Source organism: Manacus vitellinus, unplaced genomic scaffold (assembly GCF_001715985.3).
Source record: "Manacus vitellinus isolate BGI_N305 unplaced genomic scaffold, ASM171598v3 scaffold_22_pilon, whole genome shotgun sequence".
Lineage (NCBI taxonomy): Eukaryota > Metazoa > Chordata > Aves > Passeriformes > Pipridae > Manacus > Manacus vitellinus.
The window spans coordinates 9,353,664-9,377,590 of record NW_021939632.1 but is presented as its reverse complement, the minus strand read 5'-3'; the positions used below and the strand labels follow the sequence as shown (position 1 = coordinate 9,377,590).

General features: G+C 58.0%; 3 protein-coding genes across 4 annotated transcripts; 2 read left to right on the top strand and 1 right to left on the bottom strand.

Annotated features, from left to right (window-relative positions):
- Nucleotides 1-475: 475 nt before the first annotated feature.
- GLB1L (galactosidase beta 1 like) lies at nucleotides 476-5,882 on the top strand. The gene is made up of 16 exons (XM_008922891.3): nucleotides 476-638; nucleotides 1,083-1,255; nucleotides 1,571-1,721; nucleotides 1,955-2,015; nucleotides 2,290-2,384; nucleotides 2,768-2,948; nucleotides 3,037-3,095; nucleotides 3,263-3,384; nucleotides 3,565-3,605; nucleotides 3,901-4,019; nucleotides 4,157-4,231; nucleotides 4,309-4,398; nucleotides 4,530-4,643; nucleotides 4,901-5,032; nucleotides 5,358-5,573; nucleotides 5,646-5,882. The coding sequence occupies exons 1-16, from the start codon at nucleotides 525-527 to the stop codon at nucleotides 5,862-5,864; spliced, it is 1,962 nt and encodes a 653-aa protein (XP_008921139.3). The 5' UTR covers nucleotides 476-524; the 3' UTR covers nucleotides 5,865-5,882.
- Nucleotides 5,883-6,099: 217 nt separating this feature from the next.
- ANKZF1 (ankyrin repeat and zinc finger peptidyl tRNA hydrolase 1) lies at nucleotides 6,100-12,645 on the bottom strand. 2 transcript variants are annotated; one of them, XM_008922976.3, is made up of 15 exons: nucleotides 12,512-12,645; nucleotides 12,099-12,208; nucleotides 11,608-11,710; nucleotides 11,033-11,217; nucleotides 10,643-10,758; nucleotides 10,372-10,519; nucleotides 9,918-10,140; nucleotides 9,640-9,741; nucleotides 9,285-9,440; nucleotides 9,071-9,187; nucleotides 8,355-8,628; nucleotides 7,762-7,873; nucleotides 7,471-7,638; nucleotides 7,282-7,352; nucleotides 6,100-6,698 (listed from the first exon to the last, which is right to left on the bottom strand). In XM_008922976.3, the coding sequence occupies exons 1-15, from the start codon at nucleotides 12,636-12,638 to the stop codon at nucleotides 6,578-6,580; spliced, it is 2,133 nt and encodes a 710-aa protein (XP_008921224.3). In that variant the 5' UTR covers nucleotides 12,639-12,645; the 3' UTR covers nucleotides 6,100-6,577. The 2 variants fall into 2 exon arrangements, with proteins under 2 accessions (XP_008921224.3, XP_017928089.2); XM_018072600.2 differs by having other exon boundaries at nucleotides 12,099-12,623.
- A 1,003-nt stretch (nucleotides 12,646-13,648) lies between these two features.
- ATG9A (autophagy related 9A) lies at nucleotides 13,649-23,666 on the top strand. Its single transcript, XM_008922977.3, has 13 exons — nucleotides 13,649-13,799; nucleotides 15,122-15,186; nucleotides 15,489-15,650; nucleotides 15,754-15,895; nucleotides 16,824-17,572; nucleotides 17,897-18,050; nucleotides 18,275-18,454; nucleotides 19,315-19,560; nucleotides 19,861-20,081; nucleotides 20,495-20,612; nucleotides 20,790-21,012; nucleotides 21,143-21,285; nucleotides 21,387-23,666. Exons 2-13 carry the CDS (start codon nucleotides 15,158-15,160, stop codon nucleotides 21,390-21,392), a joined length of 2,373 nt encoding a protein of 790 aa, XP_008921225.1. The 5' UTR covers nucleotides 13,649-13,799; nucleotides 15,122-15,157; the 3' UTR covers nucleotides 21,393-23,666.
- The last annotated feature ends 261 nt before the right edge of the window (nucleotides 23,667-23,927 follow it).

Here is a 23,927-nt window from a genome sequence, read left to right as displayed (position 1 = left end):
CGCTGCAGGGGACAGAGATGACGGAGCCACCTCAGCGGAGCTCGTCCTTCCCTGCGGCATCTCCCGACACACCTGTCATCAGCTCTAGCCCCAGCTCTGACCCTCTGTCCGGGGATGTTTTCCTTTCCCTCAGCCGGCAGCAGCATCCCTCCTACTAGAGCTACAGCCGAGGTTTCCATCACCACCTCTTTGATGGAAGAAGCGGGCTGAGCTCACTGGAAGGGTTCTGCTTGGTGGTGATACTTTTATGAGGCTCCTTGTCCCCCCACATGTGTCACCCACTATCCCGGGGGGCACCGGGGATGTGCCCGCCGGCCGGAGCCTTCTTGGTGGTGTGCCGCCAGCATCCCCTGCTGGATGGGCTTTGGAGGGGCTGATGTGCGGCTGGCCAGGCGTGGAGAGTCGGACCCGCCCATCCCCGTCCCATGATCCCGCCCCAGCCGTGCTGCAGTTCCAGCTGCTTGCACTGAATATCTGGAGGAAGCAGCACTCGGCGCTGGCTAAGATCCTTCTCGGATCATGTGATGGTGGTGTCCACGTCCAGCTTCGTCCTCTGCCCCGGGCCTGCCGAGCACCCGGCGAGGATGGGGCTGCCGGCCCTCGCCCTGCTGCTGGCGGTGAGGCTCCTGAGTACGCAGGTTAGCAAACATGGGTGGAAAAGTTTGCGAGAACCGTGTGGAGCTAGGCTATGAAGGATCCGGTGGAACGACACCGGAATCTGCCTTGCTTCCCTCTCCGTGTTCCTACTCTTCCTGCTATGGCTTCCTTGTGCTGCCGCCCACGTCCCGCTCCAGTGTCCCGCTTGCATTTCCAGCTCCCTGCCTGTCCTTTTAGCACCCCTCCCAGCAGCACCCATTCCCCAAAATGCCACTAGCTCAGCCGCTGGATGTTTGATTAGCAGGGAGGGTGTGAATGGTTGCTCTGCTTATCCCTTCTGCTCTCCCAGGGCAGTGTGGTACCCTCCTCGGGGAATAGCCCCCCCAGAAATAGCCCCCATCAGTCCCTGTCCCAGGGAGCATGGGAGGGGGCAGCTGGGCTTGCAGAGAGTCTTCTGCCTCCCCAAAACTGCCACTCTCCCGCAGGCCTCTCCCTCACCACGCTCCTTCCAGGTGGATTATGAGCGCAACTGCTTCCTTAAGGATGGTGTCCCTTTCCGCTACATCTCAGGCAGCATCCACTACGCCCGTGTCCCGCGGCCTGCCTGGAGGGACCGGCTGCTCAAGATGCACATGAGTGGGCTCAGCACTGTGCAGGTGTAAGCCCCAAAGGCGCACAGCCCACTGCCACCACAGCCACTTGGGGTTTCTGGGATCTCTGGAGTAGGAACAGAGACAAAGGTGTTGTCTGACCACAGGGAGAAAGGTCCAACACTTGCACTGGGCTGTTGTTCCAGGACAACCCTGCCAGACACAAGCATGAACCTGGGCTAGTGCCAGTCCAACCCCAGTTGCCATAATCAGCTCAGGCTGGAGGCCAGTTCCCAGAAGCAAAGGGACCAGCTGGTGGGATGGTTCCCTGTTCTGCTGGAGTACCCTTAACCCCTGCATGCTGATCTCCCCTCTTGCCCCAGCTATGTCCCCTGGAACTACCATGAGACGCTGCCAGGGGTTTATGACTTTGCTGGGAACCGGGATGTGGAAGCCTTCTTGGACCTGACAGCTGAGCTGGGACTTCTGGTGATCCTGCGGCCAGGGCCCTACATCTGTGCAGAGTGGGAGATGGTGAGCCCTGGCCCCCAGCATGGCAGAGGGGTGACGGGTGGTCTAGGAAGGGCTCAGTGGGGTTGGCCTTTCTGGCTGCCACAGTGACTCCAGTGTCATGCCAGCCAAAGTTGCTGCCCTGTGGGGCACATGCTGCACTGGTGCTGAGCATTAGCACTGCGCTGGCTGGTTTCAGCTGTGTGTCAGCCCGGGCTGCTGAGCAGTTTCTTTGCTTCCCCACCCTGTTTCTCCAGGGTGGCCTACCTGCCTGGCTGCTGTGGAAACCAGACATCATCCTGCGCTCCTCTGACCCCGGTGAGGCTCAGCACAGGGCTCTGGCCACTGTGTTCTTACAGCCTGGTGCCAGCCCTAGCACACTGGTGTCTCTCCACACACCTGCCAACCCCACGTGTGTTGTCTTTCTTATAGTCTTCTCCATCTTTTGGGAGCCTCGTGGTTTGTACTCCACCTCCGCTTCCCCATTGTGCTTGGCCCTTCCCTGTCTTTTCTGTCTTCCTCCTGGCAGGCTGATTGCAAGTGGGCTGGGGTGGATGCTGCAGCCAGGCTGAGCTGCCCTCTGTCACCCCAGCCTACCTGGCAGCTGTGGACTCCTGGCTCCATGTCCTGCTGCCCAAGATCAAGCCACACCTGTACCAGCATGGGGGGAACATCATCAGCGTGCAGGTACGGTGCCGTGGGGCCCAGCTCCCTGCCCTGCTCTGGGTCATCTTTGGATGTGCCCCAAAAAGGCACCTGTACACCCTACACCATGACCTCACCCAGTACAGCTCACATAAATCCCTCTCAACTTCTGGACCTGGGTCTAAATCCAAAGGCTGGGACTCTGAGGTACCTGTCATCACCCCAGTTGTGGTTTGAGGGACACTGGCAGATAGGGCTCATGGTGGGGCTGAAAGGTCATTTTCAGGACACACCTGGGGGGTTTCACTACATCTAATGATGTCAGGAGGAAAGGGGGGAGCTGGGTGTTTATCCCAGTGGGTGGTGGGACCTGGCTGCAGCCCTGTCATATGCATCCTGGGTGGCAGTCCATGCCTTGCTCACAGGTGGAGAATGAATATGGGAGCTACTATGCCTGTGACTATGGATACCTGCGGCACCTGCTGGGCTCCTTTCGGGCGCTGCTGGGGAGCGAGGTGCTGCTCTTCACCACCGACAGCACGGGAGCGGAGGAGCTGCGCTGTGGCACCCTGCAGGGGCTCTACGCCACCATCGACTTCGGGCCAGGTACCCCTACGGGGGAGGAGGAGGACAAGGAGAGAGAATGGGGATTCCTTCTCTGTCCTGCTCAAACCTCCTCTCTTCACCTCCACAGGATCCAATGTGACAGAGCTGTTTGATGCCCAGCGCCGTGTGGAACCGAAGGGCCCCCTGGTGAGCTTGGCATGGGCACTGTGGGGGAATGCCCTGTGATGGCTTTGGGGAGGCAGAGGCAAAGAGGGGTGTTGGGGCCAGGCTGCAGGTGAGCAGGGGGAATGTGGATGACAAATGGGTGCCAGGAGCCCCAGGTCCAGGCGGGTGACAGTCCCTTTCTCCCCTAGGTAAACTCTGAGTACTACACAGGTTGGCTGGACTACTGGGGGGAGGCGCACGCCAGCACCAGTGCAGCGTGGGTGGCCCAGGGGCTGGAGGACATACTGCAGCTGGGAGCCAGTGTCAACATGCAAGTAGTCAGCTGGCAGAGGGCACAGCCAGCAGGGGAGGTGGCATCACCTCTACCTTCATCCCACGGGGTTTGGGCAGGCAGGGCTGGGACTGTGGGTGCAGCAGGGAGGGGCCAGTGCCTGGTGAGTCCCTGCCAAGTCTGTGTGGGTGCTGACTGGGTTCTCTGGGGTTATCATAGGTACATGTTTCATGGAGGGACGAACTTTGCCTACTGGAGTGGTGAGTAGGGCCTTGCCCTAGGGAGGGGGCACTGCGGGGCTTGGGGGGCTTTCCTTGGCCATCCCTGAGGAGCCTGCTTCAGGCTGTTGTTCTGTCTCATGGGACAGGCTGACACATAGCCAAGGGTCCCTGAACCCAAGCTTGTCCTCGCCTGGGGACTCCTTTTGTCCCTAGGCAGGGGTCCACAGTTGGGGATCATGCCCTCCAATTGCATTGCAGCCAGCCTGGGGCTGGCTTCCATGCCCTGGGCTGTGCCAGAGCCCCTTCCTCCTGCTCACATTGCTTCCCCGGCCAGGTGCTGACTACAAGGACCAGTACAAACCAGTGACCACCAGCTATGACTATGATGCCCCCCTGTCAGAGGCAGGAGACCCCACCGAGAAGCTGTTTGCCATCCGCATGGTCATCAGCAAGGTATTGAACTTGGTAGGAAGGGGACAGTACTGGGTACTGCTGCCTGTGCCAGGGCAGAGGGGAACATAGAGGGTCCCAGCAGGGCAAGGGACATCTCCCTGCTTGCCCCAGGGGGCAGCTGACAGTTTGCTGTTCAGTTCCAGCCCCTGCCAGTCGGTCCGATGCCACCTGCCACTCCCAAGTATGCCTACGGCAGGGTAGCCCTGCGGAAGGTGAGTGCCTGTCCTAAGGGCTGTGCTGCCCTGGCCTGGCACTGCTCAACTGCCCAGCACCCATCCCTCCTTTGCAGTATGCTGACCTCCTGGATGTCTTGGATGTGCTGTGCCCCTCTGGGCCCATCCAGAGCCAGTTCCCCCTCACCTTTGAGGCCATAAAGCAGGTGAAGGGCTGGGAATAGTGGGGAACACTTGGGGAGATGCCCCTGTCTGCCTGGCCCTGGCTCTGGGGCAGAGGAGCAGAGCTCGTCTCCAGCCCCATTTCCCCTCTGTGCTGCTGTGCTGTGTCCTGCAGGCCCATGGCTTTGTGCTGTACCGCACACAGCTGCCCCGGGACATCCCGGACCCAGCCACGCTCACTGCTCCTCCCCACAGCATCTGTGACCGTGGCTACGTGATGCTGCACAAGGTGAGGTTGTGGGAGCACACCAGTCGCTGGGCCAGTGCTGAGGGCTGTGGGACAGCCAGCAGTGGAGCTGTGCCATGCCAGGGCCTTGGGGACAGCCAGAGTGCTGAGAGCCACACTGAGCCCTTGTGGTGTGGCTCTCTAGCCTGAATCTGTCCACTTTGGGCAGAGGGCAGCCCTGGGCTGGCTCTGCAAGGGCTGGCAGCACTGGGGTGGTGGGATCTGAGCACAGACTGGCAGCACTGACCTTGCGGCTTTAGGAGTACCAGGGGATGCTGGAGAGGGATGGGCAGATGACACTGCGTGTGACAGGCAAGGCAGGGGACACCCTGGACATGCTCCTGGAGAACATGGGCAGGATCAGCTTCGGTGCCAATGTCAGTGACTTCAAGGTAAGAGGAGAGAGCCCTCCAGAGGGAATGGCCTGGCCACCCACATGACCAAACACCTCCTCTACTGCCACCTGTGACAGACCCCAGCCTTCAGGGGGGCCACCCCAAGTCCTGTTCCTTGGTTCATCTCACACCATTCCCTGGCAAACCTGCCAGGACAGGACTGAGAGACTGGCACCCCTCTCCCACTTAAGGTGCCATGGCAGCCACGGCCCTTCAGGCCCTCAGAGGGAATCCTATTCCACCACTTGCTGCTAGGGAAGCCAAGTATCCTTCTGCCTGTGGCAGACACTGCTACCTCATTTTCCCTCCTGTTCCATCTCAGGGCTTGTTGGGAAACATCTCCTTGGACTCTATCCCTCTCAACAACTGGCTGATCTATCCCCTGGCCATAGATACTGCAGTCCAGCAGGGCTGGCCCCACGCTGCCATGCCAAAATCAAGTAGCAGGGGCAGAGCAGGGCCAGCCTTCTACACTGGGACCTTTGAGACCCCTGGCATTGCCTGGGACACCTTCGTGAAGTTCCCAGGTTGGAGCAAGGTAAGGCAGTGCCAGGAAAGGGGGTGAAGGTAGAGAAGAACACAGCTCAGTCCCATCTCCATCATCTTCTAGGGACAGCTGTGGATAAACGGCTTCAACCTGGGCCGGTACTGGACCCACCGTGGGCCCCAGCAGACCCTCTTCGTGCCCGGCTCGGTGCTGCACGTCGGCTGTCCCAACAACATCACAGTGCTGGAGCTGGAAGGGGCACCCCTCACCCCCCTCTTGCTCTTTCTCGACCGACCCCTTTTCAACAAGACCCTCAGCCACAGCATCTCAGCCACAGAATAAACACAGTGCTGTTGGGCACTGGCCTTGCTTCTTGTTGGGGCTGCAGAGATGACAGGGGGCTGGTGAAGTACAGAGGCTGCAGGATCCTAGGAAAGTGGCACAAATCCTGACATAGACATACAGAGCTTCTGCCCTCCTCTCAGGCCAGGCAGGGCTTGTGCTAATGAGAAAGGGGCCCAGGACTGAGATTTATTTGCATGTTAATCCCACATTCATCCCAAATAGTTCCAGTACTCATGCTGACTCTGCCCCTGTCTAAGGGGTCAAGGCACCTTTTTATTGACAATGTAGGCAGAAGAGGTAGTTGCTAACATGAAAGGGCTGAGCTGCTGAGGGCAGCCAGGAGAGGAGAGGGCAAAGAACCACCTCAAAGGTGCCCACAAGCGTGGCTGGAGGTAGCTCAGGGCTGCAGGGTCTGTATGTGTCAGGATCTGTCCCTCCACCACAGACAGCAGCCTACAAGGTAGCCATGAGAAAATCTGGCAGCAGGACCCCCAGCTGGAGCCGGGCCACCAAACAGTCCTGGCACCACACAGTAGCACAACCTCTCAGTTATAACGTCCCCAGAGTCAGCACCCAGAGTGACATTCATGCCTAGAGCCTTGCCAGTGCTGCCCCAGAGTGACATGGTCCACAGGCTCTCCCTCGCTGCACAGCCAGTGCTCAGCTGTGTCCCCACATTGGTCCTTGGCAGGTGGCAGCAGTCCCCAGCCTTAGGTGTGTCTGGCCTGTGCCCGGCGGTGGGTTTGCAGGCAGGCCGTGGAGCAGAAGGAGAAGTCAAGGTAATGGAAAGGGATCCGTCCCAGCAGGGACTCTCCACAGTGCCAGCAGCGGCTGCAGGAAAGAACAGAGCTGGCCCTGAGTAAAGGGGACACTTGAAGAGAGTTAGAGGAGAAGATTCACTGCCTGGGCTGTGACATGAGACACCAGCAGCATGAGGGAACTGATGCTTGTCTGGTCCTGCAGGGCTGATGTGCTCACCCAGCAGCCTAGCCAGGACATGCTCCCTGAAGGAGATGCTGTGTGGGAGGATAGTGTGAGGACACTTCGAGGCAGAATAAACATGGAGGAATTTGGCTTCATATGTAGTTGTAAAGCCCCTGCCCAGATCAGCACAGGCTGTGCTGGCTGCCAGTAAGCCTGTGGGATGGCAGAGGGAAGAGGGAACAGGGGCACAGGAGTGGCTGGGGAGTTGGCTTGCCATAGATCTGGCTGCAGGTGGACCGAGTCATCCTTTGCAAAATATTTCAGGGGAGCAGGGCAAGACAGAAAGCAATCTTTTATACAAGCACTGCAGGGAATTGAGTGGACAGGAATAGCTTTAGACTGGAAATGAGACCTGGAGCAAGAAGGGTAGGGAAGAGCTGTGCTGACATGGGAGAGTTTGTGTGCAGAGCCATGCTGCTGGGACCATTACCTGATGTTGGTAAGCGTTGTGCCGGTGTCCTGCAGCTGCGCAGCCAACCTCCGCTCGGCAGCCAGCGCCCTCTGGGGAGCAGAGAGACAGCTCAGCCACCCCTAGCCCCTGGGAGCTGCTGTGCCCAGAGCCCACCACAGTAGCACTGCCTCAGCCGGGCTCAATCCCCTTCCCAATGCACAGCCTCACCTTCTCCCTGTCAGACAGAGCCGCGAACCTCTGCTTCTCTTCCTGCTCCTGCTCCCAGCGCTGCCGCTCCTCCCGCTGCACTTGCTCCCGTTGCTTCCGCTGGGCTTTCTGTGCCCGCTTCTTCTCCAGCTTTTTGGCTTCCATCTCCTGTGTCAGGGGCCCTGGTACCTGGGGGCAGAGGGCAGGCAGCATTTCTCACTGAGCCTGGGGCAACAGCACAAGTGGAAGAGGGGCACTTTGCTCTGGGGTCCCCCAGCTTCCAGAAGGCAAGGGCAGAGGGCAGGCACCCACCTTGGCACGGCTGTAGTCGTACTTGTCTGGATGGTCCACCATGAACTTGCGGAAAGCGTTGCGGGTCGTTCTGTCAGCAGAGACGCAGTACGGGGTCCTTTCCTGCCTGTCCCTGCAAGACAAGGGAGACCAGCTCACCCTGCCACCTTACTGCCCGTGTCCCACTGGACTGTGAGCCCAGTGACTTCCCAGAAATATGCAATGTGTACTGCAGGCCATGGTATCACAGCCAAGGAGGGGAAAGTTCCTTATTCCTACACTAGAATCCTCAAAATCCTCCCCTTCTTGCATCTCAAAGCCCCAGCACGAGGCTTTGGTCTCATCCCTACCCTCAGAACTGCTCACCAATAAACCTGGGTGCACTTTGGGGCATTGCCTTGCCTGCTGCTGTGCCAGACCAGGCAGGCAGAGAAAAGGACGGTTCAGTGCTTAGGCCTCCCATAACAAACCCAGACATCTGGGGTGGTAGTGACCAATCCTGTCTGTCCCAGGACAAGGGTGGCACCAGTTTCCTGCAGCTGAGACAGGAACGAGTTGCTGGACTCCCACAGCAGAGCTGTGGTTGTCAACTGCTAGGGACTCTGCAGCCATACCTGAGGGCAGGGTCCGCCCCTGCCTCCAGCAGCAGGCACACGGCCTCCGCCTTGCCTGCCCGCGCTGCCACGTGGAGCAGAGTGCAGCCACGCTCATCCACAGGCTGATTGAGCAGGGAGTAGGCCATATCCAGAGTCTGTGTGACCTCCCCATCCTCGCTGTCCCCTGGCAGGCCCTCGCTCTCTCGCACACCCAGGAGGTGCCGCAGGGTCTGCACATCCCCTGTTTTGCAGGCGGTGAATAAGGCATCGCGGAGCTGGGTCTGAGGGTCTCCTATGAGGGGAGAACAGGAGAGAGTCTGATGCCTCCCTGGGCAGAGTGGTGCTCTGGTCTGACTAGGAAACATGCATGATGCAGTTAAAGCATCATCCTGCTAGCTGGATTTGGGCACTGCAGGATCTCCAGCACCTTCAGAGTCTCTGACAATGTACCATGGCATTGCTGGGCACTGTTGGTAGCAGCCAAGTCCTTTCCTGAGATAAGACCCACTCCAATCCCCTCAAAACACCTGGCTTAGCCAGGTGCTGCCTGGCCCTCCGGTTCAGAGCTACTGCTCCTACATACACACAGCTCACTCAAAGGCACATGGCTGCACTGCAGACATCCCACACCCAGCTGCTCTGGGCACCTGCATGACATGCTCTTCACCCCACTGCAAAGCCACCAGTAAATGGGGCACAGGCATCCAGGTGATCCAGCTCCTGACCCCACTTACCTCCATCACCCCAGAGAAGGGGCCCAGCCTCAGTCTCTCCCTGCAGCTCCGTCACTGGTTCCCAGCCAGGCTGCACACACTGAGTACAATGGTATCCAGTCTCTTCAGCACAGGGCTCTGCACAAGGAACACATGGTAAGGAAGAGGAACAGAGTCAGCCTGCACCTCAGCCATGGCCTTCCTACACCGCCCCCAGACAGCTCTTCCCCCTCACCTTTCTTCACCTTCTTGTCCCTCTTCTTCTTCCTTTTGCGGTTTCGCTTGGGCATCACTTCGAACTCCCGGAGGTCCAAGGTCCCCAGTGTCACTTCGACAGTCTCCAGCTCCCCTGCAGGGCTTTCCTCCTCCTCTTCCTCCTCCACCTCTGGAGCTGAGTGAGTAATAAGACGGAGGCTTACACAGGAGCAATCAGTTAGGTCTCTCAGCTGAGCACACTCTATCTTTCTCCTGTCCAGAATGAGGCCACATTCCACAGCTTCTTCTCTGGGTTACAAATCTGGTCCATGTCTCCTATCTGGTCAGACTCCTCCTGTTTGCTCAGTTATGTTTCCCTCCATGGCTCAACTCACCAGTTGTATTCTCCTGTGGGGGATTTGTCTCTGCTTTCCACTGCCTTTTCTGCCAGACCTTCCTGGGGGACCCAGTGATATCCTCCAGTGGGGTATCCTTCCCTGGGCAGCAAGGGTGCTCCTGTTATTGCCTGGGGACAGGGAACACCCCATGTCTCCAGGGATTGAGGGCTGGAGAGCTAGCACCTCCACCCCATAGGGCATCATCCCCTCCCGCACAAGAGATTACAACACCCCACCTGCCCTGACCCACAGGAACAAGGGCTGGTCTGACCTACCATACACCTGCAGGCTGGCCAGCATGGCGTGGACTCGCAGCACCTCTCGCAGGGTGGCCCTGCGGGTGCTGAGGGGGATGTGGCAGATGCGAGGGTCCCCTCGGGTGAGGGGTGGGTTCCTGCCACCAAAGAGCAGCGCACGGTTGTGACGAGGGGCCCGGAGGAAGATGCGCTGAGCTTCATTCAGGTGCTGTGCCCAGGCTGCCAGGAGGTCCTGAATATCCTGGGGAGGAAGGGGAAGCACTGTGGGATCCTGAGCACATTGCATGGGCAAAGGTATCTCTGGAGCAGGGACAGACCCAGGAGGGCCTCAGAGCAGCCTTGTTTATGCCCTGACCCTCTTGCAGAGCCCACACTCCTGCTATGCCCTCCAGCAGCAGTGTGGTACCACCTCACACAGCCAGATAAGACCACGTCTCCCTGACAAGAGCCCAGTGCTGTGGTGCATCCTCACCTTGAGCAGAGCAGCCTCATTGTAACGCCGCAAGGAAGCTCCAGCCGACCTGGGTGCTGACCCCTGGGCATCCCGCAGGCCCTGGGCTGTGCCACGCCGTGCTCGCACCGTGTAGCGGTGGAAGGTCTTGTGTTCCTGCACCTGGGGGCTGGGGAGAGGGGCAGGCATGAGCAACAGGGCTCAGTGCGCGTGGGATTAACACGCAAAAGTAGCTCCACTTGACCATGCAACCCCGGCCAAGGAGTAAGCCCAGCTGTCGCTCTGTACTCACCCCCGGAACACAGCTCCTGCGAAGTGCCCGCCACCCATCATCAGCACAACCCAGCACGTGCTCATGCTGAGGCTCTGCAGTGATGCTGTCAGCTCTGCTGGCTCCTCGATGTCACCCTGATACACAGACACCCTTGCTAGCAGGGATCACCTCCTTAGCTCTTGCTGTCCCCCAGGGCAGAGATCAGCCCCTCTGCTGGCACCAGAAATAGGTTTCTGGGAGCACCCCAGAGCCAAAAAATAGGCCACCAGCAAGTCTAGTGCTCTGATCTGGCACCAGAGACCACCCTTCCCATCATGGGAAGTCAGGGACTGTCAGACAGATGTCTACCCCCCAGTGCCACCCACCTTCTCTGAGGTCCCTCTCCCAAAAAGCTGGACTGTGACTTGCCTTCCCTGTGACCAGCACGCAGCGATATGCAGAGATGAGCTGGCCCTTCGCATTGCGGACCAGCACCTTGTGGGAGCGGGAAGTCTGTGGGGTCCCAGGGCTGTTAGTGGCAGAGGGCAGCAACTCTGACTCACTGCTTGTATCAGAGCTCTCTGAATCGGATCCTGAGATGCTCGAAACATCACCTGCAAGGGAAAAAAAAAGGTGCAGTGAAACAGGGCAAAGATTAACCAAACAGCCTCCCCAAAACTCTGCAGGTGACTCCAAGAACAAGCCCACAACCCCATGAATGTTCTGTCCAGTACCCTACATATCACAAGGGGGCTGTGGGTTGAGGAGATAGGGGCTTGGGGTTCTGGATCTGCAGGTACGCCTAGGCAGCAGCTCAGTTATAATGCCCCCTTCGCCCTAAAAAAATCATCAAGGCTCAGGAGCAGTGCTGGAACCCCAGAAGACCCCACAGGGGCAGAATAAAGGAACCCTGAGCTAGCAGAAGGCTTCATCCTTGCACAGAACAGGCCCAGCAAGGTCGCTGACAGCCCCTGGGCTCCAATGCAGACAGCCCCCTTCCTCACCTGTGCGGGTCTTCTCCTCAAACACTTCCACAGGCACTGCCCGGCGCCCCCGGAGTCGCTGCTTCAGGTTGAAGCGGTGCCAGTCGAGACGGTAGTGCTCAGTCTGTGGGGCAAAGAGGTATGAGCCAGCAGGGTCTTAGTGGTCCATGGAAACCCCCACCACAAAAGGGCATGAGGTGACAGACCCTGAGGGCTAAACTTATGCTGGGACTCTTCAGTTATCCTGACTGGAAGACTGCAGTACATTACGGAACAGTTAACCTAAAGAGGTACAGGCCTGTGCTATACTTACATTTCCTTCCACTAAATGACACTTCTAATCAATAACATGCAAGGTTTGAGTGCCAGATACCAACAGGACGTGAGCAGTAGAGCTCCAGGAAACAGCCAGCACTGGGCTGCATCACGCTGGGGCTGAGCTTGCACAGCAGGACCTCACCAGTCATGCCAGCCCCACGCCCACCTCATGGTGGCTGCCCGGCCCCGCTCACCTGCTCCTCCCGGCTTCCGAACACCTGCCCACAGGTTGAGCAGCACATCCTCTCTGGCATCTCAGGGACCTCATGGACCTTCTCCTTGCAGCTGGCGGCTGCAGGCTTCTCTGTAGGAAGAAGGAAGCGCTCTGCACAGGCAGCTCCCCAGACTACGCCACAAGGAGCAGAGCCTCCTGGGTCCCTTCTCAGCCACCCAAAGAGCCCTATGGTTGTAGAAGAAGCTTCGGGGACCTTGGGGTGACACTGAGAAAAGCCCATTTATCTGTCCACAAGGCAGCTCCCATGGCCAAGCTCCAGTGTGGCCACCCATGCTCTATTAGGGACAGGGTTCCTAACCTGTGGCTTGGGGCTGGGGGGCAAGAGCTTAGACAAATACTTCCCTCATGCCGTCCCCACGGAGTCCCACGCACCGTGGCTCACTGGTGCCAACTCAGCAGCACCTGCATCTGCAGCAACTCCACCGACAAGGGTCAGACCGTGAAGAAGGACGGGGTCCTGGGCAGCCTCGAACACGGACCTGTTCTCCGGGGCCAGCATCGCTCCTGCTCCTGGCGAATGGGACGGTGCCTGAGCGACAGGCCCGGCAGGAACCACCCGCGGGTGACCCACGGGCACACCGCTCTCTCTGCACCCGAGCCCCCCTGTACGGCGGGACCTGTCCCGCCGGTCGCTGCCCCCGGATCCTGCACACCCAGGACAATTACCCCGCGATCATCCCCCCCAAGCTTGCATATTCCCATAGCTGCCGTACCATCACTCCCAAACTCCGTGCCCCCCATCACCCCCCCAAAAGCTGCCGTACCCCAATGAACTCCCCAAAGCTGCTGTACCCCATCCGCCCCCCAAACCTGCTGTACCCCCATTCACGCCCCCCAAACGCTGCTGGACCCCCACTTTCCCCCAAAGCTGCCGTACCCCAATGACCTCCCGAAACCTGCCGTTTTTTACCGATGACCCCCGCAAAGCGCCATAACCCCACCGCCCCGAAAGCTGCCATACCGTCCACCGCCCCCCGAAAGCTTACATACCTCACGGCCCCGAAAGCTGCCATACTCCATCACCCCCCAAAACCTGCCGTACCCGAGACCCCCGCGCCGCTCACGCGCGGCCGCGCGCTCGGCCCGGAAGCAACCTCCGTTCAACTCCCGCCGCCGCCGCGGGGCCCGCCCCCCCGCCCATTGGCCACCGCCGCCCGCCCCCCACCTGCCCAATTGGCCACCCGCGTCCCACCCGCGTGCCATTGGGCGCCGCTGCCGCCAGTCGCGGGCGGGCCGAGCGTGGCCGCGCCGGGCCGGCCGGGCCAGGCCGGGCCGGTGGCGGCGGGGGGCCCCGCTGGCCCACTTCGAGACGCAAGTACCAGCGCTTGAAGAGCTCCTCCACCGAGTCCCCTCGGCGGCGGCGAACCTGCTTGTCCACGTCCCGAGGTGCCAAGTGTGAGCGGGCGGCGGGGGTTGGGCCTGGCGCGGCGGGATTCGGCGGAGGCCAGAGACGGAGGGGAGAGGCTAGACCACGAGAGAAGCCGGGAGTGGGGGCTGCGGGGCCGGTTTGGGACATCGGGGGCCCGGGGCAGCGGGAGAGAAGTGTGTTGTGCCGATCACAACAGCAGGGGTGGGTGTGCTGAGGGCCCCTCACCCTGTGCTGCTTCTTCCTTCAGCTCCGTGGCATCACATCGAGAACCTGGACCTCTTCTTTTCTCGAATATCCTTTCGCAGGGCGGGGGTCAGTTGGGATGCAACTCCCGCCTAACGGGCTCTCAGTGCGGGGAAAACATGGGGTTTGGTGTAACTTGGAGCTTGGGCAGTGTCTGCCCCTTCCAGTAGGACACCACACGGCTCCAGAGGGGCTGGCAGAAGCCCCAAACCTTGGGATGCTGTCACCTGACACTGAGGGTCAGACAGCTGCTTCCAGGGATTCTTGGCAGAGTGATGACAGTACTAAGTTGTAGTTACAATTAATGCTTTATTTTCTTAACAGATTTTATTGCTAGCAAAGCATTTATAATCAGAGTAGCGGAGGGTTTCTGTAAGCAGAATCAGTGTAGGACAATTTTTTAAGTAGCACAGCACAGAATTTTATAGCATCTCTTAGCTTATGGTTTCTAATCACATGGATTCTCTACAGATCAGGTCATATCTTAATACATGGTTTGCTATATCAGTATAACAGTCATAATGAGAATCAAAAATCCTATAAAAGAATACAAGTCACTCAGTTCTCAGAGGAAGCAGATGACAAGTGGAGGTGTCCCTGGCTACTGGGGGATCCTGGGTCTCACTGTCCAGCAGCAGTTCTGTTACAAGTTCCCACTTAGGACTTGTAACTCCTTGATTTTGTGGGCAATGCTCTGGGTGGGGTTACACTTCCGTGTTCTCTGACTGGGTCATCACCTCTGTCAGGTTGGCCAGGTGCCTGGGACCTTCAAGGACAGCATGGGAGAGAGTAATCAGCCTGGAGCCAAGGAATCTTGAGGCTGGTAGGGAGAGGAAAGAGAAATCTGTTTGATTTGTGTACTTGGTTCACAGGACTCTCAGGGCCTGATAACTGGGGAAAGGGTGACCCTCTCGGTCATGGAGAATGGCTGCTTGCCTTATAGAATGGTGTTAGTTATGCTGACCACATTGCCTGGGTCAGAAACAGGGACACCAGTCATAGGTGCTAGGTGCCATTGAATGCATTTTTGCCTGCCTCTGTGTTGTCCTGCCTTGCCCTACCCATCCTTGTGCAACCTGAGGGCAGGCTGAGTTTCTTCTCTGTGCTGGGACAGACCCTGTTCTGGGTGTTGGGTGGGGGAAGAAAGGAGCACGGATGAAACCAAGTCCTCCAGTTGTGCTTTACCTGGGCAGAGTATGTTTTCCTGCAGTGGGGAACCAGCTTGTTGTTGAGGAGGGTTGGGAAGGATTTTCTGCTGGTAGTGGAGGGAGACTTGACTGGGGAGCTGTGGAACACCAGTGGGACAGAAACTTCTCCATCCTTCATCAGAGAGAAGTGTCCAAGCTGTTCTCCTTGACTGTAGCTTTCACGTCTATAACCTGCATCAGAAGAATGGCTTCACTTGCATGCTCATTGGAGAGATCTTTGAGCTCATGTAAGTGCAGATTCCCCTCTGTTGTGGCTGTGACACCTGCTGGGGAACAGTCATAGGCATTTGCCAAGCTCATGCATCTGGGAGGGTGGAAGGGCTCCTTTCATAGTTGTCCTGTCTCCCCCTCATTAGGGTTTTCCATGCCCCAAACCTGCATTTCACTTTGAGGAACCATTGTCCATGAGCTTTCCTGCTCCAATGGCTGTGGGAATGCATCACCGTGACGTGTGACCCTGGCTGCTTCATGTTTTGGGGAGGGGAGCAGAAGGGTGATTCTCTCACACCTGCTCCTTTTTTTTTCACAGGCAGTTCATCTTTGTGGTGGCATTCACCACCTTTCTTATCAGCTGTGTTGATTATGACATCCTCTTTGCCAACAAAGCATTAAATCACAGCCAGCATCCCAGCGAGCCCATTAAGGTGACTTTGCCAGATGCCTTCCTGCCTCCAAATGTCTGCAGTGCAAGGTGGGTGCAGTGGAGGGCATGTTAGCCACTGCTCTTGCTTTCTCAGGTACTCAGGGCACCTGTCTGGGCCTGTCTCCCCCTACTTGCCTCTTCTTGCTTACAGAATCCAGGCAAATAGCTTCCTCATCTGCATCCTGGTGATAGCTGGGGTTTTCTGGATCCACCGACTTGTCAAATTTATCTACAACATTTGCTGCTACTGGGAGATTCACTCTTTCTACATCAATGCCCTGAAAATCCCTATGGTAAGTAGCCGAGCCAGGGGCTGTGTGTGAGGATGCTGAGGATCATGGGAGGCATTTGCTGGGTGAAGCAACTTTCCTGCATGCCTCTCTGCTTCTCCTCAGACTTCTACAAAGCACTCTTCCCTCTGCTCCATAACCACATGGTCTCCCTTCAGCCTCTTCTCCAGCAGCTAGCTTATTCCATGTTAACCCCTCTCTGCCCAGCCTGCCTCTCTGCCTGCTGGCACGCGTCTCTGCCATCTGCCACTCAATATGTGTATTCTTCACTGATGGCCTTTTCTGTGCTGCCTTCCACGGAAAAGGTATAAGCACGGATATCCTCATACCCCTCTGGATTGTGGACAACCTCATCTTCCTTGTTTACTTTTGGGGGAACCAAGGCGTGCAGCTACTTAGTTGTTGAAGGTCACACAGGAGATTGGCATGTCAAAGGTGGGGTTTGAGGCTTGCACATACATCCTAATCCAGAGTCCTTGCTCTGATGGACAACATGAAAAGGTGTGTGCGCATCCCGTGAAGGGAGAAAGTGTCTTGAGAGAGGTGGGGTGAGCCAAGAGGCCCAGTTTCTCGCCACCTTTTCCATGGGCTCCCTCAGGGACACTGCTTAAGTCCCTTCCCCTGTTTGTGTCTCCCTGCTGACTCCAAATGGCAGCTCTGGGAGGACCCATGGGAGCCTGGAGCTGTGTTTGTGCCTCCAAGGCAGCTGGTATGTGAGTGGCTGGGAAACAGTCATCTGTGCTAATCCAGGGGTAAAGGGCAACAGGGCAAGGTGTGGGGTTTGCCCACTGCAGGCTGAAGCGGTGCCAGGAGGTGCCTTGTGTCCTGGTGTTGCATGGGTTTTGTCAGCACCCCAAGGCGTGCGCTGGGACCTGCTGCTTCTGACCCTGGATGCCTCCTGCCCCTAATCTTGCTGCTTGTCCCCTTCCAGTCCACCTTGCCCTACTACACCTGGCAGGAGGTGCAGGCCCGCATAGTGCAGATCCAGAAGGAGCACCAGATCTGCATCCACAAGAAGGAGCTGACAGAGCTGGACATCTATCACCGCATCCTCCGCTTCAAGAACTACATGGTGGCCATGGTGAACAAGTCACTGCTGCCCATCCGCTTCCGCCTACCACTGCTGGGAGACACAGTCTTCTACACACGTGGGCTCAAGTACAACTTTGAGCTCATCTTCTTCTGGGGTCCTGGCTCCCTCTTTGAGAACGAGTGGAGCCTGAAGGCTGAGTACAAGCGGGCCGGGAACCGCCTAGAGCTGGCTGAGAAGCTTAGCACTCGCATCCTCTGGATTGGCATTGCTAACTTCCTCCTCTGCCCCCTCATCCTCATCTGGCAGATCCTCTATGCTTTCTTCAGCTACACGGAGATCCTGAAGCGGGAGCCGGGCAGCCTGGGCGCCCGCTGCTGGTCTCTCTATGGCCGCTGTTACCTCCGTCACTTCAATGAGCTGGATCATGAACTGCACTCACGCCTCAGCAAGGGGTACAAGCCAGCTTCCAAGTACATGAACTGCTTTATCTCCCCGCTTCTCACCATCGTGGCCAAGAACGTGGCTTTCTTTGCTGGCTCCATCCTGGCCGTGCTCATCGCTCTCACCATCTATGATGAGGACGTGCTGGCAGTCGAGCATGTCCTGACCACGGTCACCCTGCTCGGGGTGGGCATCACGGTGTGCAGGTGAGGTTGGGTCTATGCTGCCTCTGTGCTCCTGGCAGCGCTGTGGGGAGCAGTGGGGCTGGTAATCCATGTAAACATGCTCTTTGCTTGCAAATGGATGTGAATCTGCCTGAGTGAGGGGCACAGCTGGGGAGAGGCAGGACCAAGCAGAAGAAAGGGGGTAGCGGTGATCCTGGGTGCAGTAATTGCATGATATGAAGGGCTGGGCTGGCAGGAAGATTACAGGTGGAGCTGTGATATGGGGCAGTCACCCTGCCCTCCTAGGATGACGCCTCACAGGAACTGAGGTGTGATGCTGTGATGTTTCCCTGTCCTGTCCTGCAGGTCTTTCATTCCTGACCAGCACCTGGTGTTTTGCCCAGAGCAGCTGCTGCGAGTCATCCTGGCACACATCCACTACATGCCTGACCACTGGCAGGGCAACGCCCACCGCTACGAGACCAGGGATGAGTTTGCCCAGCTCTTCCAGTACAAAGCGGTGAGCTTGGCTTGTGTGGGGCAGGGCTGTGGACTCTGCCCCATCCCTGCAGGAGGAAGAAGCTGCTGGAGAGCTGAGCAGCTCCTGGGCTGCTAGAGGAGCAGGGCAGCGTTCTCAGAGACACCCTGCCCAGGAGATGGAGGGCTGGATCTGGGGGCTGGCTTTGGGATTGTGGGTTTTTTGACATCCTCAAGCTTGTGCTGAACCCATCTGTCTGTGCTCAGGTCTTCATCCTGGAGGAGCTCCTGAGTCCCATTATTACACCCCTGATCCTCATCATCTTCCTGCGGCCCAAGTCCTTGGACATTGTTGACTTCTTCCGCAACTTCACTGTGGAGGTGGTGGGTGTGGGTGACACCTGCTCCTTCGCCCAGATGGATGTGCGCCAGCATGGCCACCCGGCGGTAGGTGCCATGGGAGGTGGGAGAGCAGCCTGGGCTGCCCACCAGCATGTCTGGTCCTTTAGACCTATGAGAGGCCCTAACTCAGCCCACAGCCCAGCCACTCACCTCCGGGTAGGGTGTCTGCGTTTGCCAACATAGATCACCAGCCCCAGAAGGCTCTTGTGGCCCAGCTGTGATTATTGACCAGATACTTTCTGAACCAGGCTTTGTCATTTCTTTGACGCCGTTGCCTGTCTTCACAATCAAGAGTCTTGTGTCCTCAGGAGAGAGGAATGGGGATATTTGGACATTTAGAAAGTGTGACCACTAAGAACTGATGTGAAGAAGCTGGGTTGGTTGTGCTCAAGAGAGAGGCAGCCTTGAGGAAATGGGAAGCATTTTCCATTATGTAAAATCTAGTACGGAGGGAAAAGGGATTCATCTGTTTCCTGTGCCTGGGAATTTAGGTTACTTGTCTAGGGAAAGACTCCCTAGTGACAGAGTCATGAACTAGGGAGGGGGTGAATTCAGTGGTGGGAAGCTTTTAAGAACAGTCATTTGTTGGCTGCAATCACTCCTGCTGTGAGCTGTAGAGTGCAAGACAAGGCGTTCAGCTCCATATTTTGTGACTGTCCCCAGCTCCAGTTCCCTTGCAGTGATGCTCGTTCTGGGAGGTGGAAGACTCCATGCTTGTTGCTTCTTCTCCAGGCTGTGAGGGCTGAATGAATGTGGGACTTTTGGTGTAGCACCTGCTACACAGGGAGCTGCAGCCCAGCTTGTGCTGGGTGTTGCATGCTTTGCCCAGTCTGATTGCAGGATTCCCAGGCCTGGCTGGGTTTCAAAGCAGACCCTGTCCCTCATTACTTTTCTGTTGTCTGCAGTGGATGTCGGCAGGAAAGACGGAGGCCTCCATTTACCAGCAGGCCGAGGACGGCAAGACGGAGTTGTCCCTCATGCACTTTGCCATCACCAACCCCAAGTGGCAGCCGCCCCGTGAGAGCACAGCTTTCATTGGCTTCCTGAAGGAACGGGTGCACCGAGATAGCAGCGTGGCGCTGGCTCAGCAGGCTGTGCTCCCTGAAAATGCCCTCTTCAGCTCCATCCAGTCCCTGCAGTCAGAATCAGAGGTGCCTGGGCTCAGGGAATGCAGGGTGTTCTTGGGGTGCTTGCTCGATGCTGGCAAACTGATCCTCAGACCCTCTAGGCAATTTTGCCCTTGCCTGGGATGTATGTGGGGATGCAAATGTGATAGAATAGCACTAGCTGGGACACTTCAGGGTTTCAGGAGAAGACAGAAGGCTGTCCTGGAGCTCTGTGAGGTGGGAGAGGGGCTGGAATAGCTGAGGTGTCGCAGCTGTGTGCTGCTGGTGGGGATCATTTCTCCAGCTCTGCACAGGACAGTGACTCTATCTCCTTCAACTCTGCAGCCTCACAGCCTGATTGCCAATGTGATAGCAGGCTCCTCAGCACTGGGCTTCCACATGAGCCGGGACGGACAGGCATCCCGCCATCTCTCTGAAGTGGCCTCGGCCCTACGTTCCTTCTCCCCACTCCAGTCTACCCAGCAGCCTCCCAGCAGCTTTCAGGCGGCAGGGAGGGATGGAGAGGGAGCCCAGCCTCGTGGCACCAGTGCCATGACAGCCTCTGGGTAAGGTGCCAGCTGGAGAGGGGCAGACCTTGCACATTCCTTTACCCCATGCCCAACTGCCATCCTGTTGTCCTAGGTGCATGGTGGCATTTTTCTCTGCAGCCCGGGACAGCAAGGGACATACTCAAAAGTACAGTTAGACTGAGGTGCTTAGGCTGGCCCCAAAGGACAGGGTAGAGGTCCTGTTGTTCTGTAGGTATCACAGTGGTGAGAGACCCCCATAGGGAAGAGGCAGTGCCATAACAGGGCTGGTCACCTTGTGCATTTGGGGAGGTACCGCGGAAGGAACTGGGTAGGAACTGTTCCTACCCAATTCAGGAGCAGATCTCTATGAGCCTGACATTAGAGTGTAGAGAGGCTGGGCAGTGTGGGGCTACCTGAGCACCAAACACCACTTGTGTGTCTCATGGCAGTGCCGATGCGAGGACCATGAGCTCGGGGAGCAGCGCCTGGGAGGGTCAGCTCCAGAGCATGATCCTGTCGGAGTATGCCTCCACTGAGATGAGTCTCCATGCACTCTACATGCACGAGGTGAGCAACCCAGAGCCGGGCTGGACAGAGGGGTGTGGAGCAAAGCAGGCTGCCTTGCTCCTGGGCTGCCCTGTCTGTTGTGACCTGGAGACCGAGTGTGTGCAGTGCTGCAGAGAGGGTGTGTTTGGGCGTATGGGCTCTCCCACGCAGCTGAGTCACTCGTGCTTTGTCATGCAGTTGCACAAGCAGCATGCCCAGCTGGAGCCTGAGCGGCACACTTGGCACCGACGAGAGAGCGACGAGAGCGGGGAGAGCGCCCACGAAGAGCTGGACACTCAGCGGGGTGGCCCCGTCCCCATTCCTCGCTCTGCCAGCTACCCCTTCTCCTCGCCGCGGCAGCCCACCGAGGAGACAGCCACGCTGCAGACTGGCTTCCAGCGGCGATACGGGGGCATCACAGGTATGGGAGCCAGGGCAGAGGTCTGAGCCCAATAACCCATGCCCTTTATGGACTGGCACAAGCAACTTGCCTGCTGCTGAGCACTAGCAGTCCCCCAGGTAGCTAATCTTCCTTCTTGCCTCTCCTGCAGACCCAGGCACAGTGCACAGAGCTCCATCACACTTCTCCCGTCTCCCTCTGGGAGGTTGGGCCGAGGATGGGCAGTCAGCAAGGCACCCAGAGCCTGTGCCAGAGGAGAGCTCAGAGGATGAGCTTCCGCCACAGATCCACAAGGTAGGGGCTGTGGCTCAGAGGGCCACAGGGTACTCTGCATGTCAGGTTGGGGTGCTGGCAGCTGGTCCCAGTAGGTGTCACCTTCCCTCTCTGTCTTGCAGGTATAGCCTTGTAGACTGGGGAATCTCATGGGGCTTGCAGACTGGGAGCCACCTGGGCAGCAGGATGTGGCATCGGCCTGATTCTTCTCCTGTCCTGAGTGGACATTTTGTTGCCATCAATTGCCGAAGAGACAAAACTGCCAGGCTGGCTGCTTTGCTGTGGCACCTTGTGTCCAGCCATGTGTCAAGTCAACACCACTCTGACTTGTGGGGTGAATGCGTGTGTGAGTACATACATGTGTCTGTGTTCACATCTGTGTCGTCCGTGTCGGAGGATCTCTGCAGAGGCTGTGGAAGCTGACGTGACAGGACTAGCATTGAGGAGCTGTGGACTGTCTTGGAGGTGGCAGCAGCAGCTGCTCTTTGAAGGGATGTGAGATGGCACCAGCTTTATCCAGATGTCCTTCCGGAGCTGGGCCCTGCCTCCAAAATGAGGGCAGGAGTTGTTGAGGGTGGTCTAGCTCAGTTTGTAGCACCACACTGCCCTGCCTGCAACCCTGAGGAGGTGCCCAGGACCATGCTTGTCCTTCCAGAGGGGACCAGTGTTGTACCTCTCAGCCCTGAGCAGGACAGCAGTGGGGCAGTAACCCACCCCTCTGCCTCAGCACCCTGCAGAGGGATGGGCCCTGGTAGCTGCTGCTGTGAGTACGGGTGGGATATAGAGCTGGTGGGAACAGCTCTGGCTCAATCCCAGGATACTGCAGCTCTTCCCTGACTCTCACAACAGCTGGTCCATTCCCTGCATGCAAGAAAGGGTCAGTGAGATGAAAGTCCTGGGTCCCTGATGTCCCTCCCATCTGGCAGCCTCCGTGCCATGCCTCTGGGCTGGGGCAGCAGCATCTTCCCCCTGTGCAGCACCCATGGGATGCAGGCTGCTAGTGGGCCCTCCTGCAGTGCCAAAGAGACCCCAGTGTGGAGCAGCTGGGCTCTCCGGGTAGTGCTCACAGCCCCTTCAGAGCCCATCCTGAAAGTCTTGTGCTCTGTGTGTTGGTTCCTTCTCTCCAGGCACAAAAAAGGCCTTTTTCCCCATGCCCAGGTGCTGTTGCATTGGGTCTGTCCTGATGCTCTTCCTGTGGAAGTGGGCCTTTCCTCTTCCCCAGGCAAAGGTTTTGGTGCATCTCGCCCAGAGGCTCACAGCTCCTCCTTTCCTCCTGAAACCTTCCTTTTGCTTGCAACATGGTTTCAGCTGCTGTGGAGACCATGTACCAAGCAGCTGTGTCATGCCTGGATAGGAGTCCTGAAGAAGGGAGCTCAGCCTGGGGATCATGGTGGGGAATCAGGATCCCAGCTGTGCCGTGTAGCCTCAGACGAGACCTTCCCACCATCCTTCTGGTTTCCCTCTCTTCTCTTTGCAGCTTCTGAGGATTTGCATCCCAGCTAACTCTTGCCAGGATTTGCTTTCCATTCTTCTTGCCTCTGGCAGGGGCTGCTTGCTTTTGCCATGCCCTCTGCAAGCACTGCACACTGCGAGCCCTCTGCTGTCCCTGGAGTCCAGGGCCACCCCTCTTCCCCTGCCAGGGTTATTGCCCTCTGCCCTTTGAGCATGGGACAGAATGTGCTGCCAAGCCACCTACTCCCAGGGGTACTACACCTATGTAGCCCGGGCATGAGCAGGGCTGAGGGGCTTGTGCAGGGTCAGGCTCTTTGAGGTAGCAGGCTCCCTGCTGCCATGGAAAGGGCTGGGCTGGGGCTACAGTTGCTCTGGGGTCTGTATGAGATCAAACAGAGCATGCTAAAGCATAGCTTGGGTGGAGTTCAGCTCTTCAGTGCTGGGGTCAGGGCTCTGTGGACCTGGATGTTGCTGGGGTCTTTCCATGGAGGAGTGGCTGCAACAGCCCCACAGCAGCTTTGGCTTGGGACTGTCATGGCTTGGTGAAAGGAAACTGAAAGCAAATCCCCAGGAACCCAAGCTTTCCAGTGGCTTCCCTGGTTGCCCAGGCTGCTGCCCTGCTCGAGGTGAGCCTCTCTGGGGCTGTGGGACACTGTGTTTGGGCTTCCCAGTACTGTTGCTGCTGGTCTGTAAGCTGAGTGGCTACAGGCAGTGCCCAAGGGGACAGCCTAGGCCTTTCCCTGGGCTGTCAGAACGGAAAGGCCGGGCAGAGCAGGCCTGAGACTTTGCCGCATGTTGTGCTTGTGTCAGTGTCCCATGTGCATGGCGAGCCACTCTTCCTCATCTCCTCCGGGGCGTGCGGGGGTCCCTGAGGAGCGCGGTACCGCACCCTCATGCCCTCGCTGTACAGCTGTATAGCCGTCTAATAAAGATGGGGTGTATCATCCCTTCCCGCGTCCGAGTCTCCCTTCGCTCTACGGCACTGCGCAGCCCACCTGGGCCCAGCCACGGTACGGGGCACCGAGGAAACCGCTGAGCAGAATGCCTGCCATGGCAGATGGGAGCTGCGAGGAGCCCGGAGGAGGCTCCGGTGGCCAGGAGCACGGTCCCGGCCGCGGGGGGAGGCAAGGGCTATATTTATCCCCGGGAGGGCAGTGCCTCGTCCTGCCTGACCTCTGCGGCGGGAGGGCCCCGCTGGGGCTCCGGAGGCT

Bases quoted from the DNA above. Each gene is read 5' to 3' on its own strand.
- GLB1L (XM_008922891.3), top strand. From the start codon at position 525: ATGGTGGTGTCCACGTCCAGCTTCGTCCTCTGCCCCGGGCCTGCCGAG. The intron at 1,722-1,954 runs GTGAGCCCTGGC...CTGTTTCTCCAG, and splicing joins TCTGTGCAGAGTGGGAGATG to GGTGGCCTACCTGCCTGGCT. The intron at 2,949-3,036 runs GTACCCCTACGG...TCACCTCCACAG, and splicing joins CACCATCGACTTCGGGCCAG to GATCCAATGTGACAGAGCTG.
- ATG9A (XM_008922977.3), top strand. From the start codon at position 15,158: ATGCTCATTGGAGAGATCTTTGAGCTCAT. The intron at 15,896-16,823 runs GTAAGTAGCCGA...GTCCCCTTCCAG, and splicing joins ATGCCCTGAAAATCCCTATG to TCCACCTTGCCCTACTACAC. The intron at 18,051-18,274 runs GTGAGCTTGGCT...GTCTGTGCTCAG, and splicing joins AGCTCTTCCAGTACAAAGCG to GTCTTCATCCTGGAGGAGCT.
- ANKZF1 (XM_018072600.2), bottom strand. From the start codon at position 12,359: ATGGGCTTTTCTCAGTGTCACCCCAAGGTCCCCGAAGCTTCTTCTACA. The intron at 10,759-11,032 runs GCAAGTCACAGT...TCTGTGTATCAG, and splicing joins GCGTGCTGGTCACAGGGAAG to GGTGACATCGAGGAGCCAGC. The intron at 9,742-9,917 runs GTAGGTCAGACC...CTTGCTGCCCAG, and splicing joins GGCCAGCCTGCAGGTGTATG to GGAAGGATACCCCACTGGAG.